Source organism: Abramis brama (genome assembly GCF_963993115.1).
Source record: "Abramis brama genome assembly, chromosome: 2".
Classification (NCBI taxonomy): domain Eukaryota; kingdom Metazoa; phylum Chordata; class Actinopteri; order Cypriniformes; family Leuciscidae; genus Abramis; species Abramis brama.
The window spans coordinates 10,271,221-10,289,444 of NC_139964.1; the positions used below are offsets into that span (position 1 = coordinate 10,271,221).

At 36.3% G+C, this 18,224-nt stretch overlaps 2 protein-coding genes across 2 annotated transcripts; both read right to left on the reverse strand.

Annotated features, from left to right (window-relative positions):
- Window positions 1-389: 389 nt before the first annotated feature.
- On the reverse strand, window positions 390-2,763 carry LOC311077633 (microfibril-associated glycoprotein 4-like). The gene is made up of 6 exons (XM_084106215.1): window positions 2,703-2,763; window positions 2,574-2,619; window positions 2,274-2,452; window positions 2,095-2,193; window positions 1,839-2,011; window positions 390-1,766 (listed from the first exon to the last, which is right to left on the reverse strand). The coding sequence occupies exons 3-6, from the start codon at window positions 2,442-2,444 to the stop codon at window positions 1,520-1,522; spliced, it is 690 nt and encodes a 229-aa protein (XP_083962341.1). The 5' UTR covers window positions 2,445-2,452; window positions 2,574-2,619; window positions 2,703-2,763; the 3' UTR covers window positions 390-1,519.
- Window positions 2,764-3,123: 360 nt separating this feature from the next.
- Window positions 3,124-17,243, reverse strand: LOC311077588 (NACHT, LRR and PYD domains-containing protein 3-like). Its single transcript, XM_084106123.1, has 11 exons — window positions 17,102-17,243; window positions 11,038-11,247; window positions 10,814-10,957; window positions 10,605-10,643; window positions 8,705-10,490; window positions 7,663-7,836; window positions 7,412-7,586; window positions 6,704-6,867; window positions 6,456-6,629; window positions 5,589-5,635; window positions 3,124-5,515 (listed from the first exon to the last, which is right to left on the reverse strand). The coding sequence occupies exons 1-11, from the start codon at window positions 17,211-17,213 to the stop codon at window positions 4,971-4,973; spliced, it is 3,570 nt and encodes a 1,189-aa protein (XP_083962249.1). The 5' UTR covers window positions 17,214-17,243; the 3' UTR covers window positions 3,124-4,970.
- Window positions 17,244-18,224: the final 981 nt, after the last annotated feature.

Genomic DNA, 18,224 nt, shown 5'->3' on the forward strand with positions numbered 1-18,224 from the left:
CATATTTTTATGTTTTCAATGTATTTGGGGCTTATATCTCTGTTTTAATAATAGCAATCTGAGTAATTCTGAACAGTAAACTCTCATTTGTCAGCTTTCTAAAGATACTGTGGTTGTGAGTGGAATATGAATGACTAATGGCCAGCAACATTTTTTATTTCGGGAATGTAATTTATGCACTTCGTTGCCTAAGAGGATTATAAAGAAAAATACTAATGTTTGCATCCCATATTCATTAAAAAGCACAGACCTGCAATTTGCACCTTCATGAATTCACCATAATTTAACCAGACAATGATCAATTGAATATCTACAGTAAGAAACACATTAGGCCACAAAGTGTGCATTGCAGGAGTTTTATTGAAAATGTATGAATCGATTCATTTCAATGTTAAATTAAAAGAATTGACCCAATACAAAAAAACAAAAAAACAACTTGTAAACAGCCATATTTTTTTTAACTGATATTCCTACATGATTCACTAAGTTACACACAGGGCCTACTACTAACTTTTTGCCACACCTGACAATGACCAGTAGCAAAATTTACTTGCCATAAATATTTTTTTACCAGCCATGAAACATAGATTAATCCTTATTAAAGTTACAAAAGTTATTCAGTCAAGAGCAATTAGTGATTGCTCTTTATATTTTGTTGTTTTGTAACATTAACAACACAGATAGCATCAGGGCTATTAGGCTGCTGTCACTTTAAGAGCACTGATCCAATAAACTGTTACAAACGTGTTTTCTTTCTCAACTGTTTACGTTCATTTTAGGCCCTGTCCCAAATGGCACACTTCATATGCACTTTCTGTCTTGTGGACTTACAATGGCTACTGTGTGCGCATGTCCATAAAGTCCATGAGAGGAGGGTGTCCCATTCGTCATTTTAGGATTCAGAAGGTTGCTCGATATGTGTCCTTGATGCACACTTTTGGTGAGCCGGCACTGAAGCGAGCTCCACAGCAGACTTCTATCCGACAGTCAAAGTGCCATTACGTCACGAAAGTGTGGACTCTGAGGAAGACTGCGAGTGTTTAGGGTGGGACAGGGCCTAAGACATAACTGACTATGTTTACAAGGATGCTTGCCAATACAAGCATTTGACAATTTTCTTTGAAGATGTCTGTTCAAGTGCAAGAAGACATGAAAGAGAGCTCAATTCCGTATTTGGGCACTGTAGGAGATGTGAATTTCTAGGCGCGTGCTTCGAAATAACAAAGTTAGTTCCCTTTCGTGTCTTCTTGCGCTTGAATATTTATATTGGCAAGGCTTAAACTTTCGTGATGATGTGACCCGCCAACCGGTCAATTCACGTTTGTTCACGTTCATGTTCTCACAACATTGCTTTGCTTGAATTCACTGGCAATTAACACTGTTTTACATACTCACAAACACTGATGTTTACTTGCATTTGGCACTTGGCAAATGTTAATTTTAGGCCCTGGTTACACAATTAATAGAAGAAAGGAAAGCAATATAATTTCGGAGAAACAATGTTTGTTTCTTCAAAGGTCTAAAACACACGTTTGATCTTCATGCTGATGGATTTCATACTGACACTGTAATTCTTCCAGGTGTACCAAACAACTCCAATAGCGTTATGGGGGGAATCTTCTTGCCATAAATACACACCGTTGGGGTTTGTATGGTGACAGCCTGCGTACCAAAATGCTCCGAGATGATATTTGGCACAGTTATTTCCATAGCCGTCTTGGTCCTTGTCAAAGGTGGAGAACTTCTGATCATTATGGAGAGATCGCCTGCAGAGAAGAGGAGCATCACTGAGGACAATAACTCAATGGAAATGTGTTTTTATGAGTATAAATGAAAATGTCCTACCTGCTCCTCCATTAGTGAACCCTGAAACATGCAGTTTATACCCGTCCATTTCACAATCCACAGTGAAGGACGAGTACAGAGCAAAAACTTTATTTCCTTCAAAGTCCTCCAGATCCACTCTCAGCATGTACTTCTTCTTACGTGTCAGCTGATACATGTCACACCCCTGTTCACACACACACACACACACACACACGTTCAACCAAACACATGATCATCCACACAAACGGACACACACTGTGAGATCTTACCCAGCCAGTATTCGCCCTCCACATTCCCAAATCCTCTCTTGTACTGATTCCACGGGCGATAGAAATTCACACTGCCGTCCATTCTCCTCTGAATCACCTGTGATGGGTTTATATAGAATATATGATTCATAATGTATGTTCTGATGTGTGTTCAATGATCTAAAGTCAAATTCGTACCGTCCATCCTCCGTTGTCTTCATCTTTCCCATCTGAGACCATGTGACAGTAAACCCAGAAAGGAATATCCCACGCCGGATAGATGGTGTAAATCCCACTGTGTGTTTCTCCTGCTTTATAAAGGTCAGAACAGTCGAATGGCATTTCTTCATCGTGACTGCACCCGCTCATCAGAACAACTGGAAGAAAAGCCACCAAAAATACCAACATCAACACGGGACAGAGAGAAAGAGTTTCATCACACTGAAATTAAGGTGAAAACATAGTAGTTATTGAATATAGAGTTTTTGATGAACTTACTGCCATCTTCTCAATCTCTCCTCAGAAGATCACAGATTCGATTTCTCTAAGAAAGTAATATAAACATTTCAAACTGTATAAATGTCTGAATGTTCTCTGAGGTAAATAAAGAATAAAACAGCAACTCACTGTATGTGTTGTGCCTTGAGTGTTTGTGGATGAAAGACTGAAACACACATTTATATATCTGTCAGATTCCCAGGCTCCTCCTTTGATAATAATATATAACAATAATTCTCACGATATAATAGAAAAAGCTGTTGAAAAGAACATATTTTGTCAGAACAGACAATAGGTCATTGTGAGGATGCGAGTCTACATTTTCGCACGCAAAGCTAGAAGTCATGTAATCTGTCATTTAAGAACCCAGACTTGCAAAAGAACAGCAATAACTCATAACAATTGCACAAAAATAAACCCCTTTCACACAGAGATTCCGGAAAATACACTGACATTGTGTTCCGGGAGTTTGATTTTGGTTTGGTTGTTTACAGTAACACATGTGAAACCTTTGCATTTACCTGCAAAAATCTTATCACATTTAATTGGATGTTCTAATGAGTCACACAGCACAAAACAAGATGACAATACATGTGCACAAATGATAAGATAAAGAGGCTTTCAGGTTACAACATCTGACAGAAGGAAACAGAGTTGCTTTCCACCTTGAATGCTGCATTTAGAGTATCCTTGTTTCAGTGAACTCAATTGAAATAAGTTCAGAGAACTCATAAGTATTGTTTTTTATTTAACTTTATTTGGATTGAAGTTATCGGTTTCCTCAAAAGAGATGAGTTAGCTTAACATGTTGGGTTTTACAGTGAGGTGATATAGCCTTTCAATAACATTGCACAACCATTATCACCGTTTTCTGCATAGAGCTGCAGTACCCAAGTACATGTGAGGGTGAACAACAACTTTAATGTGTTATTAGAAAGTGAAAGTGACAGTGACAAAATGATTAAATAAAAAACTAAAAAAAATTAATGTCAAGAGAGTTTTTCAGGCACTTGATAAATTCAAATATTTTAATGCGCAAAGCAATGTGCTCCATTTCATCTTATTTTATAAACTGTTATAATATGATACATTTTACATTCGTTTTACACTTTCTTGATTGCTTGAATTAATTTTAATGGCTGAAAAACCAAGGATCAGGTTTATCACCAAATATATATAATGGCCCCGCCCTTTATGAACTTTATCTCTATCTTTTTGAATTGTGGTTAAAAAGAAAACTGCTGATGAAAAGAACTGATTTGTCGGAATAGGGCATTGTGAGGATGCAAGCTGAAAGTCACATAACCTGTAATTTAAGAACCCAAACTTGCAAAGAACAGCCATAGCTAATAACAATTACACAAAATAAGCGGGATATCACATGTTCCAATCTAATGTTCCTCAGGAAATAAAATATGGATTCAGACGTTATCTGTCTCCAAACCTCAACAAAAGATTGCAACTAGATTGCAGATATATCATATTTCTCCTGCATGCATTCAAGGTACATTTATATTAATGTTATATCCAAACAATATTAAAACTTCTATCTAATTACAAACTGAATCCTATAGTGTTACAAAAAAGTGTTTAAAAAGAGATTATAGAATTTAAGACATTGTTGAATTGAATTTGAAAATAAAACTAGTTGAGATGACTCAATTTAGGAAAAAAAACTTTGTAATATTTACGTAAGGTCAATAAAATTGTTAGTTTAGTAATAGAGTATTCTTTTTCAGTGCACAAAATAATAAACTGACTCCTAAAAAACGTTGTTCAAACTACTTTTTACATCAGTAAGAAGAACATTTTGCAAGTTGGATTACAATGAGAGCACAGAAAGTGGAATTTGGCAACATCTCAATCACAATTATTAAACAGTGTGTTTTTTGTTGGAGGGTCATCACACGGTGTGGGTCAATCAGATGAGCCATCGCTCAGATGTCAATAGAACGTCCAATATGTTGTATTAAATGTCATCAATAACAAAAATGTAACCAATTTTAATTTGTTGAGCAAACAAGTCAAGTCAACTGCAGATTTCGTGCAAATTTTCAGATCTCAATAAATAAACCAACAAAGGCAGTAAAGGAGCTTTTTTGCACGTTAGGTTAACAAAGTGAACAAATGAGTCTTGAATAAAACTTCAAGCTCAGAGAATGTTTTATTAACAAAAATAAAGCATTAAAAAAACAGTCAGCTTTTGCATGTCTAAAAAGGCATGTAATAATTTCTGAAAATGTTCAGTTGTTAAACAATTTCAGTAAATCATGTGAAACCTTTGCATTTACCTGAATAAAATCTTATCAAATTCGATTTGATGTTCTGCTCAGTCGCACAGCACAAAACAAGATGACAATAAATGTGCACAAATGATAAGATAAAGAGGCTTTCAGGTTACAACATCTTACAGAAGGAAACAGAGTCGCTTTCCACCCTAAAGGCTGCATATAGTGTATCTTTAAAAGATGCGAGGAAGGTGTACAAGTGTGTGGGTGTGTCAGAGACTCTGTAAAAGGACAAAACGCCAGCCGTCGTGTCCACATAAACCCCTACTCTCTTAAATGAACTAGAGGTCAGAGTCTTTATATTAATGTCTTCTGTAGCATGAGAAACATATGGATGAGATCCACATGTAATTTTCCATGACGAATCATTGTTTCCAAGCTGACCGCTGGCCTCTACAAAAGTAAGATCATCGCTTTTCCTCTGAATGGTCTTGTACGTCACTCCGACCGTCCCGTTCGAACCCGTCCATTCAGCCTCCCAGTAACAGCGGCCGGACAGACTCTCTATAGACAGAACTTGTTCAACAGGTTCAAATCTTTCTGGATGATCAGGATACGGCTGTACCTGTTCTACTAGCGTCGCTGTTCTGCCTTCATCGGATAGACACAACTGATTGTGAGCTGTGTTTGGATCCAGCTTGAGATCGCAGGCATCTGTGAAACAGAAAACACATAAATTAGTGTCTCAGAGAGAAACACAGACAGGTGGAGAATGAGATACACTTACACTTTCTTATCCCTGGTTTGATGAAGTGTTCACCCATAGGATCAGTTCTGCAGAAGAAGTCAATGAAGAAGAAGAGGAAAGTAAGAAAAGCTTATAAGAATGAGAGCAAATAATAACAAACGGTCATGGGTTTGATTTACAAGGAATGAATTAACTGAATGAATGAACCATTAATTAAATGTCGATCTGGACAAAGTTAGCTGCCAAATACATGAATGTGTAATCACTTCCTGCATGTCAGTTAACAAAATTGAACTTAAATTGTTAGGCTAATGTTTTGTTCTGATTCCAAACAGCTATAGAGTTAGATTTATAATAAAAATCAAAACACTGACAAATTTAAATTCAGATATTCAGACATCATAGTAAGTGATTCTGTAAGTCATTGTCTGAATATATACGATTAAATTAGGGCTCAGTCAGTATTTAAAAAAATAAAATAAAATAATAATAATATATATATATATTGCTTTTCTTCAGCAAGGACACATTAATTCAGTCAAGATTGAAAGAAAAGACATTAATAATGTTACAAAAGACTTTAGCACAAATGTTCTCAAATTTGATAATAATTAGAAATGTTTCCTGAGCATCAAATCAGCATATCAGAATGATATCTGAAGGATCATGTGACACTGAAGACTGGAGTAATGATGCTGAAAATTCAGCTTTGATCACAGGAATAAATTACATTTTACAATATATTCACATAGAAAACTGCTATGTTAAATTGTAATACTGTTTCACTGTTTTGTAATGTATTTCTGATCAAATAAATGCAGCCTTGGTGGGCAGAAGAGACATCTTGAATTACTTTAATAGATCTTAGAGAACAAATTAATGTCACATCATTGACCCATGACATACTTGAGATTCTGTAGTTTGTATCTTGAATCCTTCAGTTTGTCATTGAGCAGCTTGACTCCTGATTGTCCAGGGTGATTGTAGCTCAGATCCAGCTCTCTCAGGTGTGAGGGGTTTGAACTCAGAGCTGAATACACATAACCACAGCCTTCCTCTGTCACCATACAGCCAGACAACCTATATATAATAAAACAAATAAGCAACCCAGCATTTCTCAAATAAATAAATTAAAGCAAAAATCCCAGTTTTACCTCAGTATCTCAAGCTGACAGTTCCTGAGTCCATCAGAGAGCAGCTTCACTCCAGAATCCTGCAGGTCATTGTTACTCAGGTCCAACTCTCTCAGGGGTGAATCTGAGCTGAGTATCGAGGAAAGGCACTCACAACTCTTCTCAGTGAGGTTACACCAGCTCAACCTGCAGGAAAACATTTCAAAATGGTCTTCATTTGCCTTGTAAAAATTTATTTTCCTGCTAAGACAAAAGCTGAGATAAAACTCTGGACAAACGCACCCTGGACAGAAGATCGCAAAGAAAGAACACAGGACATTGTCTAGTCCAAACTTTTCTCCTTCCTTATCTCTGCAAGGAGATACGAAAGCCTAACCCTAACCCTAACCCTAATCAAAGATCTAAATTAAGTCATAATATATTTATGATTATTTTCTAATAAGAAACACAATCTAATTTTGGTTATCATGTGAAATTGGAGTCAGATTAAACGTAGAGCTACTTCACTGGAGCGCTGAAAAAACGTACACGCATTATTCCTACGCCCACACCATTGGATTCCGTCTTTGGGCCAATGGGTGGTGTGTGCTTAATATACTGTATTACAAAAAATTATGGATAGTGTCAAAAGGATATTTCACCCAAAAATATAAATTATTTTATCATCTTGCTTGTTTATTTCATCAAATTTCTTCAAACTTCTGTAATGCTAAATATCACAAATACTTTCCTCAGAACTTGAAGTTTTCTGTTTGTATTTTCCATCCCATCTAGGAGATGATGGAGTCCAGAGTCCTGCAGATCACTGCCGCTGAGATCGAGCTCTTGTAGACGATGTGAGATTGTCTGGATCGCAGAGACCAGCTCCATACAGCTGTCCTGGCCAAAATGACACTGGGCAAACCTGAAAAATTACAATATGATAATTACATTTCAGGCTAGTCAGTAAATGTTTACACAGCAATGGAAACGGTAATTACCTCAGTGCCTCCACATGACAGTGTGGGCTCTTGAGTCCAGCAGAAAGCACCTTCACTCCTGCCTCGATACTGTAATTGTGACTAAGGTCCAGCTCTCTCAGAGGACCATCTTCTAGTTGGAGAGCCAAAGCCACCGTTTCACAGCACGTTGCTGTCAGTCCACAGTCTGAAAACCTGTAAACATGGCAAGGTGTTTACTTGTCATGAAGAGTTTACCTTTACATTAAAAAAATACAGATCACAGTAAATTTGACCTAAAATCGAATACGCTGCACAAATAAATGAGAAATATAGAAAAATGGGGGGGAGGGTCGTCTTTAATATAAATCTAATAAGGTTTTATGAATTCTATTGTTTTTTGTTTTTTTTTATTGTTCCTGTTGATTAAAATTTAAAGCATTAAAACAGAATCATGAAAAATTAAAACAGAAAACATAAATTGTGGGGTAAAATAAAATTTAAATTAGGTGCTTTGGTGCTTCCAACGATTATAAAAACGAGATAATTGAGGTTAAATGAATACTGTGATGCTGCCACATTCTGTCCAGCTCTCCTTCCATTTATTCACAGCAGTGCACTTTCATTTGCCCCCCAAAAACAAAATAAACTTCCAAATCAGCCAAATTAGTGAGTGTTGCAAAATACAGTCAACTGTTGCTAAACTGTGGGATGTTAAGAAACAGTTGAGAAAGAAAACATGTTTAACAGTACATTGGATCCGTGCATTAGCTCTTAAAGTGACAACAGCCTAATAAACCTGCTGGAGTCCGTAATTATGTACATAATTAAACAAATGACAAAGGAAAATCACTTAATGACCTTGATTGAATAACTTAAGTAGCTTAAATACATATTGCTCTGTATTTAATGTATTCAGTAACTATGCAGACTTATATGCAGTGTTATTTTACATTTGATTATTTCATTTTTGTTGTTGGCTATCACTTATCTGAATACCACTGTTAGTAGCAGCAGCCCTAAAACAATATGTTGAAAAATAAAACAGAGAGTAATACAACACCCTTCATTTGACTCTACTTACAGGGCTTTTCTGCAGCATCTCACAGCTGGCACGAGTCTCCTGCATCCGGGATATGTGTCGTTGAATGTCTTCGGGTCAAAGACATCCAGCACCTCTTCTGACATCAGAAGCACATAGACCAGCGCTGAGCAGTTCGAGTTGGACATAGGTTTCAGCTGGCCGCTCTCTGACTTCAGATATTTCATGATTTGTTGGTACAGGGTTCTGTCCTGCAGTTCCAGTATGCAGAAGAAGTGGTTGATGGATTTATCCGGGCACTTGTCATTGTTTTGCAATTGCTTGATGTATTGGATGGTTTTATTGATGCATTTTCTATTGTCAAGCGTTTCGTCCAGCAATCCGATCAGGAGTTTCTGATTGGACTCGAGAGAAATGCCCAGCAAAAAACGCAGAAAGAGATCAAAATGCCCTCGCTCGCTGTTCTTGGCTTTATCAATCGCCTTTTTCAGCAAAATGTATAGCATTTGGTCTTTCTTGGGGCATGAATTCTCCAGGAAGAACTCCAGCTCCTCCATGTTCTGCTTCAAATAGCAGAGGAACACGTGCAACGCAGCGAGAAACTCCTGCACACTCAAATGTATGAAGTAATAAACCTTCATCTCATGCAGGACAGAGTCTTTCTTGAAGATTTCAGCACACAATCCTGTGGTCTCATCACTTGCGTTGATGTCACACGCTTCCAGATCCTCCTCGTAAAACATGACGTTCTCCTTCTTCATCTGTTCAAATGCCAATTTAGCCAACTTGGAGATCATTTCTTTGTTTAAACTCAAGACTTTTTTGCGGTCTCTTTCGAGTTTCTCCTCGTACTTCTGGTTCTTTATGTTCATCTGTATCAGCAGGAAGTGGATGTACATTTCGGTGAGTGTCGAGGGAATGTCCTGTCCTTTGTTCTTGATGAGAATATCCTGAAGAACGGTGGCCGTGATCCAGCAGAACACGGGAATGTGGCACATGATGTAGAGACTACGAGACGTCCTAATGTGCAAGATTATTCTGGAGGCCTGCGCTTCATCTTTGATCCTTTTTCTGAAGTACTCCTCCTTCTGCTGGTCGGTGAATCCGCGCACTTCTGTAAATAATCCTATGTACTCCGAAGGGATCTGATTGGCTGCCGCTGGTCGTGATGTCACCCAGACGAGAGCTGACGGAAGCAGTTTTCCTTTAACAAGGCTTGTAAACAAAGCATCAGCAGATGATCGTTCATTCACACAGTTCACTGACTTACAGTTAAAGTTCAAATCCAGACGACTCTCGTCAAGTCCGTCAAAGATGAATGCCAGCTTGCATTTTTTATAAAACTTAGTGTTTTCCACGTCTTTCAATTCAGGATAAAATTCCAGCAGAAGCTCATGGAAACTGACCTCTTTATCATCTTTAATCAAGTTAATCTCTCTGAATGGAAGCAGAAACATACAGTTCACATCCTGATTGGCTTTTTCTTCGGCCCAGTCCAGGATGAACTTATGCACGGAGAACGTCTTTCCGATGCCAGCGATGCCTTTGGTCAACACAATGTTTCCCTCCTCCTTTTGCCTTAATAAACAGAATATGTCATTGCAGTTGATCGGTGTTTCCTCAAATTTGGGCGTTTTTAAGACTCGGTCAATCTTGAGAACTTCATGTTCATCATAGACATCTGTAATGTCCCCTTCAGTGATGAAGAGTTCTGTGTAGACTCTGTTGAGATGTGTTTTGTTGTCTTTTTTGCCCTCAAAAACACGTCCTGTTTTGGCCTTCATGTTGTTTTTGTGACTTTCCAGGATTTTTTGCAAGACATCGTCCTCTAGATCAAATCAAAAACACAACAATTGTTGTTAATCAACATGAGTTCTGCCTAAAATCATTAATATGTTGGGAATCGTAACTTGTAATAAAATTGTGGCTATTGTTTTTGTACCTTGTTCAGAGGTCTGTCCCTCAGCTGGATTGTGTTGTCCTTTGAGGATGGCAGCAAGCATCAGAAACAACGCCAGAAAAAAATGCACATCCATTATACACAAATCGTTTAGCTATTAAAGTGGTAACAAAGCATATTTATTCAAAGCTTACAGACTATTTGCAATTTCATAGTGACACATGTTAACAGCATTAGTGCTATAATCTTACCAATAACACCAGTAGTTGAGGTCGAGTTGATGATTATTGAGCCATGGACAACAGTTTGAACGAATACTGGCGAAATTGCAGTTGCACCTGATTCAGCTTTCAGATCAACATTGACTGCAGAGTGAGGGGAGCTGATTGTCTGCACTGGGATAAAAACTGAGATTTAAGAGATTTACACACTTTCTTACATTACAGCTTTAACATTAATGATTTTACTTCATTACCATTCCTCTCTTCAGCTTGGTTCCTCTGGAGGTCTATCTTCACAGCTTCATCTGATCCACGACACTCCTTCAGCTCATCTACAGCGTCACTGGTGTCTTCCCTCTTCAGTTCATCAGCCGTAACTGCTCTTTTCAGCCTCTTTTCTTCGTTATTGTCCAGCTCATCCACTGCTTCCTGAAGCTGCTCTGGAGCGGACGCCATCTTGTCTACTATAAGATCAAACGAGACATATGAGCAGAGACTTGCTTGGTAGCTTACTCTAAATTTACAAGAGAATAATTAAATCAATGGCATCTTAAAATTAATTAATTAATTAATAATAATAATATGAAGAGTTCAGATGCAAAAGCCTCTAAGTGCCATCTGAAATTTTCTTCTAGAATGATCATTTTTATCAAGCTCGTATATTTAAATTCAATAATTTCACTTAAATGGTGATATAAATTACCTATTAATTGTCATTTAAGTGAAATTACTTAACTTAAATATACAAGCTTGATAAAAATGATCATTTGAGAAGAAAATTTCAGATGGCACTTAGAGGCTTTTGCATCTGAACTCTTCATATGATAAACTAATGGAGTACCCACTTAATAATACTAAACAAAGCCCTTAACTTCACTGTTGAATAGCTACACTCAACAAGTTATAAGGATGTAAGAACAGAAGCAGTTTTGCTAATGTTCCTGTACAGACATTCTCATGTTTACGGAAAGTCCAAAGTCTCACCTAAAGGCCCATTCCCAGCAAACACAGAACGTTGGCACAACGTACCCAACCTTCTAACAACGTTTTATCAACATGCACTGTAAAAAAAAATCCCGTAAAAAAACGGTAAATCTCTGGCAGCAAAGTTTCCAGACGGATTCTGTTAAATTACAGCAAATAACCATTTCACAAAATTACAGGCAAAAACCGTAAAAATACAGAATTGACTTTACGGTCAAAATTAATTAAATTACAGTACATTACTGTTAATAATGGCTTATTAAACCGTGGAAAAACGGATAAATTATGTCAAATTACATAAAAAGAACATTTAACTTTAAGGTTAAACTGTAAATTTAGGGTTTTATAAAGTTATTTTATAATAATGCTCTGTCTATCTACAGTAATTATCTTTTAATATATAGTTTTTCTGTGTAAAATAACTATGAATATATGTATAAAAATGTAATAAGTACATAAATTCAAATACAAAGTTTGTATATTTACAGTTTTAATTTTTGCAGATCCAGTTTCACAACTTTGACCAATCTCTAATTAAGTACTTAATAATAGCAAATGTACAGTCAATTTCTGTTAAATTAACTAAACATACAAGTACGGAATACCTGCACATTTACAATATTACTCATTAAACAAACACTAAACATCAAGATACGTGAATGATAGGAAATACAGGCTTAGTATATAATTTAGAACATGTAAAAATATCCACATTAAAAGACAATTGCGGTATGCCTTTATACTCTAATATAACTTATTTCAAACATTTACAATTACATTTTATCCAAAGTGACTTAAAATTAAGAGAACAATAGAAGCAACAAGTGCAGTGACAAGTCCCAGTTAGTGTAGCACAGTGCACAATTTTTTTTTTTTTTTTTAATTAAAACAAAGATTTAGTATTATTGGGTCAAGTGTTTATGAAAAGATGGATCCTTAGCAGTTTCTTGAAAATGTGTTGAGTTGGGCCGGTCATTCCACCAGCAGGGAACAGTCCAGGTAAAGGTCAGTGAAAGTGATTTTGTGTCTTTTTGGGATGATGGCACCACAAGGTGCCGTTCACTTGCAGAACACAAGCTTCTGGAGACACACAGATCTGAAGCAGTGAGTTTAGGTCTTGCTGCAGCATCTGGATCAGTTGCAGAGGTTTGACTGATGCTGGAAGGCCTGCCAGGAGAGCATTACAATAGTCCAGTCTGGATAGAACAAGAGCTTAGACAAGGAGTTGTGTGGCTCCGATAGGAAGAGCCGGATCTTTCTGATGTTGTCTAAGGCAAATCAGCAGGATCGCAGCAAGGATGGTTTGGCTGAAACCATAAGCAGTTCTGTCTTGGCAAGGTTGAGTTGAAGGTCATTCATCCAGCAAGAATTTTCCATCAGGTAGGCTGAGATAACCGTCAGATCCTCTGGCTGGAATGAAAGGTAGAGATATGTGTCATTAAGTGATAGGAAAAGTCATGTTTCTAAATGACAGAGCCTAGTTACACCACACAAAAAAATTAAAAAAATTAAATAGATGGGTGGAATCTAACACAATTGTGGTCTTATTGTAGCAAAATCAAACCTTGTGCAGCTACAGTGGCCTCACAAGGATCAAATGAATATTCACATGGGAAAATACAGTATAAAACAAATTAAATTTTCTGCCACTTTTAGTGCAATCATATGGAATCAGAAGACTCGGCCATTACAATATTTTAAATTACTTCTTCCCATACCTTGTTTGCCATGATCATTCTGCTTTCCACTTGACCTGAAATCACACAAAAAAAAAAATTTTTTTTTTTTTAACAACTCAGTATTACATTTACACATCAGAATATGTTCCACTGTAACAATGCAAAACCTCAACTGACTATGATCTGAAAGCTGAGCAGGAAAGGCTAACAGTGAAGTTTTGAGCTGAGACACCTAACGTTAGGGGTGTAACGTTAACTGTCTGTTCATCTGGATCAATGCAATTTTCATAACCAATGATCAAAAGTATCCTATGAAAAAGGCTACTATGATGACCCCAGGCCATCCAAAATGTAGATAAGTTCATTTCTTCATCAGAACACAAACATTCTATCAACTTTTATTTTATAAGCCTAATATATGCACATGTATGCATTCTATAGCTAACGTTACGTGTTGGCAAGCAGATGCAGCCAGAATATGCAATTTATCATGTTGTGTTCATATTCTAGTCTCATGTGCTTTCCTGTATCAAGTACAGCATTTACTGAATTCGTTTTCTTAACAGTCTTGATAGCCACGTTAACCCTTACGAAAATTAACTATGGTTTAACCACAAAGAAAAAAACAAACAAACATAGTAGGCCTATTTGTTGTATAACTGTGGTTATTAAAAATGGTAATAAAAATCCGCCAAAAACGTGGATACTATAATTTTACTATAATTAAAACCAAGGATATTTTTTAAGAGAATAGTTTTCAGCTTCCAGACGGTGTTTCAAAATGTCCCGCCATTTAAGAGATTGATTTACTGACAAATAGCCTACTATCGCGTATTAACGAAGATTTTATACACAATTAAACGGACTTTGATATGTATAACAAGTCTACGAAAGCTCGTTTTAGGTCTTTTGAGGTGTGGGTTCAACTGATCTTTCTTAAAACAGATGGAAAATGTAAAGACGCATGCTACATTTTCAGTGTTTTGCCCTGCCAGCTCTCACCAGTTAACTGAACATCATTTAAGAATGCTAACGTTAGCTTGAAAACTGTAAACTTAACACAAATGTAATATAAAATATCGTTCACATGTAACGTTAGTATAATGAGACTCTTACCTCAGCCGGTGATCGGTTGGCATGATGTCCGCTGTGACGAACAAGGCTCACTGAAAAGGGCGTTATCTCCGAAGAATCCAAACGGACTGACTGACAACAGAACTCCTGCTCACAGAGCTGCTCTCGACGAATACGATTGCTTTGAACCCCTGTTGATCTCACAATCCACTTCACGAGAGTAGACTGAATTCAAATCTCCCGCTTGCCCAAACTCGACTGATCAGCTAACGTTAACCGTTGTGGGCGGGAGTAAACAGCGGAAATGAATTTGAATCTGCGTCATCGCGCGCGCGCACTCTCTCTCTCTCACACACACACACACACACACAAACAAAGCCCTGAATGTGAAGCAACGGAGATTTGGAAAAATATTCATAAAATATACATGAAATTATGGGAGAATAAGACAATGAAATAATGATCAAAATGAGTATAAAGTAAAATGTGAAATAAAAAATAATTCAATACAGGCCTACTGTAGCCTATGTAGGGTACTGTATGTACAAATACTATTATTTAACCTTAAAAAAAACTCACTTTAACCCCCACATGCTTAATAATCTGTAAGGAAAACATTGAATAGATGCTGATTTCCGCAGTTATACCTTCTTTTCTTTTTTTTCTAATTTCACAGAAAAAATCTGTAAAAAATTACTTAATAATTTCTGTAAAATTACACATAACTCTGTAAAAATACAGACAAGTTCCTTTTAAAAAACGTAAAATTGCTGTAAAACCAAAATACAAGCAATTAACTGTAAATTTAACAATGGACCTTTAAATTACAGCAAATGCCTTTTATTTTACAGATATTTGCTGTATAATGACAAAACGGTAAAATTCTGTAAAAAAATACAGACAAATACCTGTAAAATTACACTTTTTTTTTACAGTGTGGCCAAAAGGTTGCTATAAATACGTTGTGTGGTGAAGGTTGTTACAACGTTGTCACAATGTTGACATTAAACCATCGTTCAGGGCCATTGCTTAAGGTTGTGCCAACGGTGTCTTAACCACTGGACTACATATGTACTCGTCACTGCCCTGAAGCGTGAAAATCAGCCTTTTAAATTCCAACCACCTGTTGGGCTCATTGTGTTGTCTCGTTCTTCATCGAGCAAGTATAGGCCTACGTAAGTATTGCGTTTTATTTACCTCAGCTAAATAAGATACGTAATTATTCAAACACAACCTACAATTTCATTTTCTAATGTGATTAATGTAGCCTTGCTTGCACCATTTAGTTTTTCCATTTCATTTGTCTGCTATTTAGTCTCATTCGTTTCTTTGCTCCTCTGGATTTGTGGATGTTTCCTGGACTGATTCCGTTTACCGAACTTTATCGCCCGGCTTTCGACTACTGTCTGCCATGTACATAACACGGTTTTGTTCATTAAATGTTCTGATCTTTGCTTTTTATGTTTTATTTATTATACTTAAAAGAAATTTGTATATTAATTTATTTAGTTTTTCTTTTTTCACAAATGTATGACTTTTGGAAGTGCAATTTGATTACCATATATGCAGTTAGTTTTAATAAAGGTGAATTAATGTCACCTTCTGTAATTTTTACTTTTCAAAGTGTACACTTGCAGGTGTTGATTATAATTAGGCTAATTTACTGATAGCCCCGTTAAATAATAATAAGGATAAACAATATTTAATAAAACTATATAATTATCTAACATCTGACTAATTAAAAATTAACCTCAAAACATAAAATGCTAAATGGGGGATATCTATAGGGCTATCTAGCATAAAAACAAACAAACAAACAAAATGTCAGAACGTCGTCTATCAGTTGCTGAACAACGTTGCTACAGCCCTGTCGCATCTTACAATTCTACGTTGTTACAATGTTGCGAGCACGTAGACAGCGACGTTGCCATAGAAGAAATGCAACATGCCACAGACGTTGCTACAACGTAAATGTGTTTGCTGGGTTCACACCAAGAACGATTTATATAATGATAACTTTATTTGCATCCCCTCCAACGGACAATAATGTTTTGTTTATTCTCCATTTCCGTTATGGTCTGTCTGTGACCATATCTGCAGCTCGCAGTAAGTTATTTTTTCGTTAATCAGCTGGAAAACAGCTCGTTCTGAAGTGACTCCAACGATGTCATTCTTCTTATAGCTGTGGTGTGGACTTTGCTACTTCTTAGAGATAAACTTTATAGTTATCGTTGGTGTGAACGAGCCGTGAACGGTTAAATTCAAGGAAGTTCGAAGACCAAAAGCATGCAAAACCGACTTGGGTGAACGACAATCAATTTATTAGTAATTCAATGTATATTAAACATAATATAACGTTAAATTTAAGACATAACGCTGGGTGGATGCAAAGAGTGTTTTTTTTATTTTTTTTTTATCAAAGACGAAAGGTTTCTTTGGATCTAATCAGCATACAATACAATGCACTGCCATATAAAGCACATTTAAAAAACAACCAAGGCTGAACAACAAAAAGCACAAAAAGATAGATTGATAGATAAAAGTAACATACAAGTTGTTAAATATATAACACACACGATACCTGTCCTGCAGTTCTTAAAGGCTTCTGTTACTTTCACTTCAGAACGCCATTTCCTTACATCAGCCTTTTTATTTCGCGTCCGACCTGAAGGAGGCGCTGATACTCGACTCATATTATTGTGTGGTTGAGCAGCTAAAAATATGCCCAGTCAAACATTAAGTATATTAAACTGTGCATCAGGGTTAATCTTCCACCTGGTGGATGTGCAGACGTTTTTTTTTTTTTTTTTTTTTTTTACCTTTCAGGACTTGATGGTGTGACTGTAAAGCTAGTATTGGGATTTACATAAGCTATTCATCAATAATAAATATTGCCTTTATTGTTTCCCTCAAGTCAAGAAATCTTCATTTATATAGCGCTTTTAACAATGTAGATTGTTCCAAAGCGGCTTTACATTGACAATAGGAAACAAACAATGGATAGCCTATGGATACAATATAACAAAGCAATGGATATAATAATTCCTACTCATTTAAGGTTTTAGATCATGGAATGACTCCCAGAAGAAAACATATGACCTGGATAAATCAGATGTATCATAACTGTTTCCATTTTGGGAAATATATAGCTTAATCAAAGCTGTATTCTGGCAGTATGCACACACACAAATACAAATTTTACATTCTGAGAACAGCATGTGTGATTTTTGATATAAGTGAAATTTGAATGAAAAAAAAAAATATTAGGTTGCACAAATAATGCATTTATTATTGTAAGAAAGTGGCATCAGAAAATATGTTTAGAGTGGCCGAAAATGGGCGGGTTGTAATAACACATTAATGCACTAAAACATTTCCTTTCTGCACTTATTTAATCCTATGTATTTTGTTTGGTTTATTGTTCTGTAATAAGGACTTGTAGATATGAATAAATAAATAAATAAATAAATAAATGTGACCAAGCATATGTCAAACAATCTTATGTCTCTGATGATTTATCCAAAATAATGCCAAGGAAACAGATTTCAAGGAGTTTCATTCTTCGTGCTGTATTTCACTTTTTCAGTCTACTAAAGCATACAAATACCATCATATGTTTGCATATATTGAGGAAACATGCTAAGTTCAAAGACTCGTTTCTCTGAAAAACCCTTCTACAGCCAGTTATTATACTTAGAAATGTG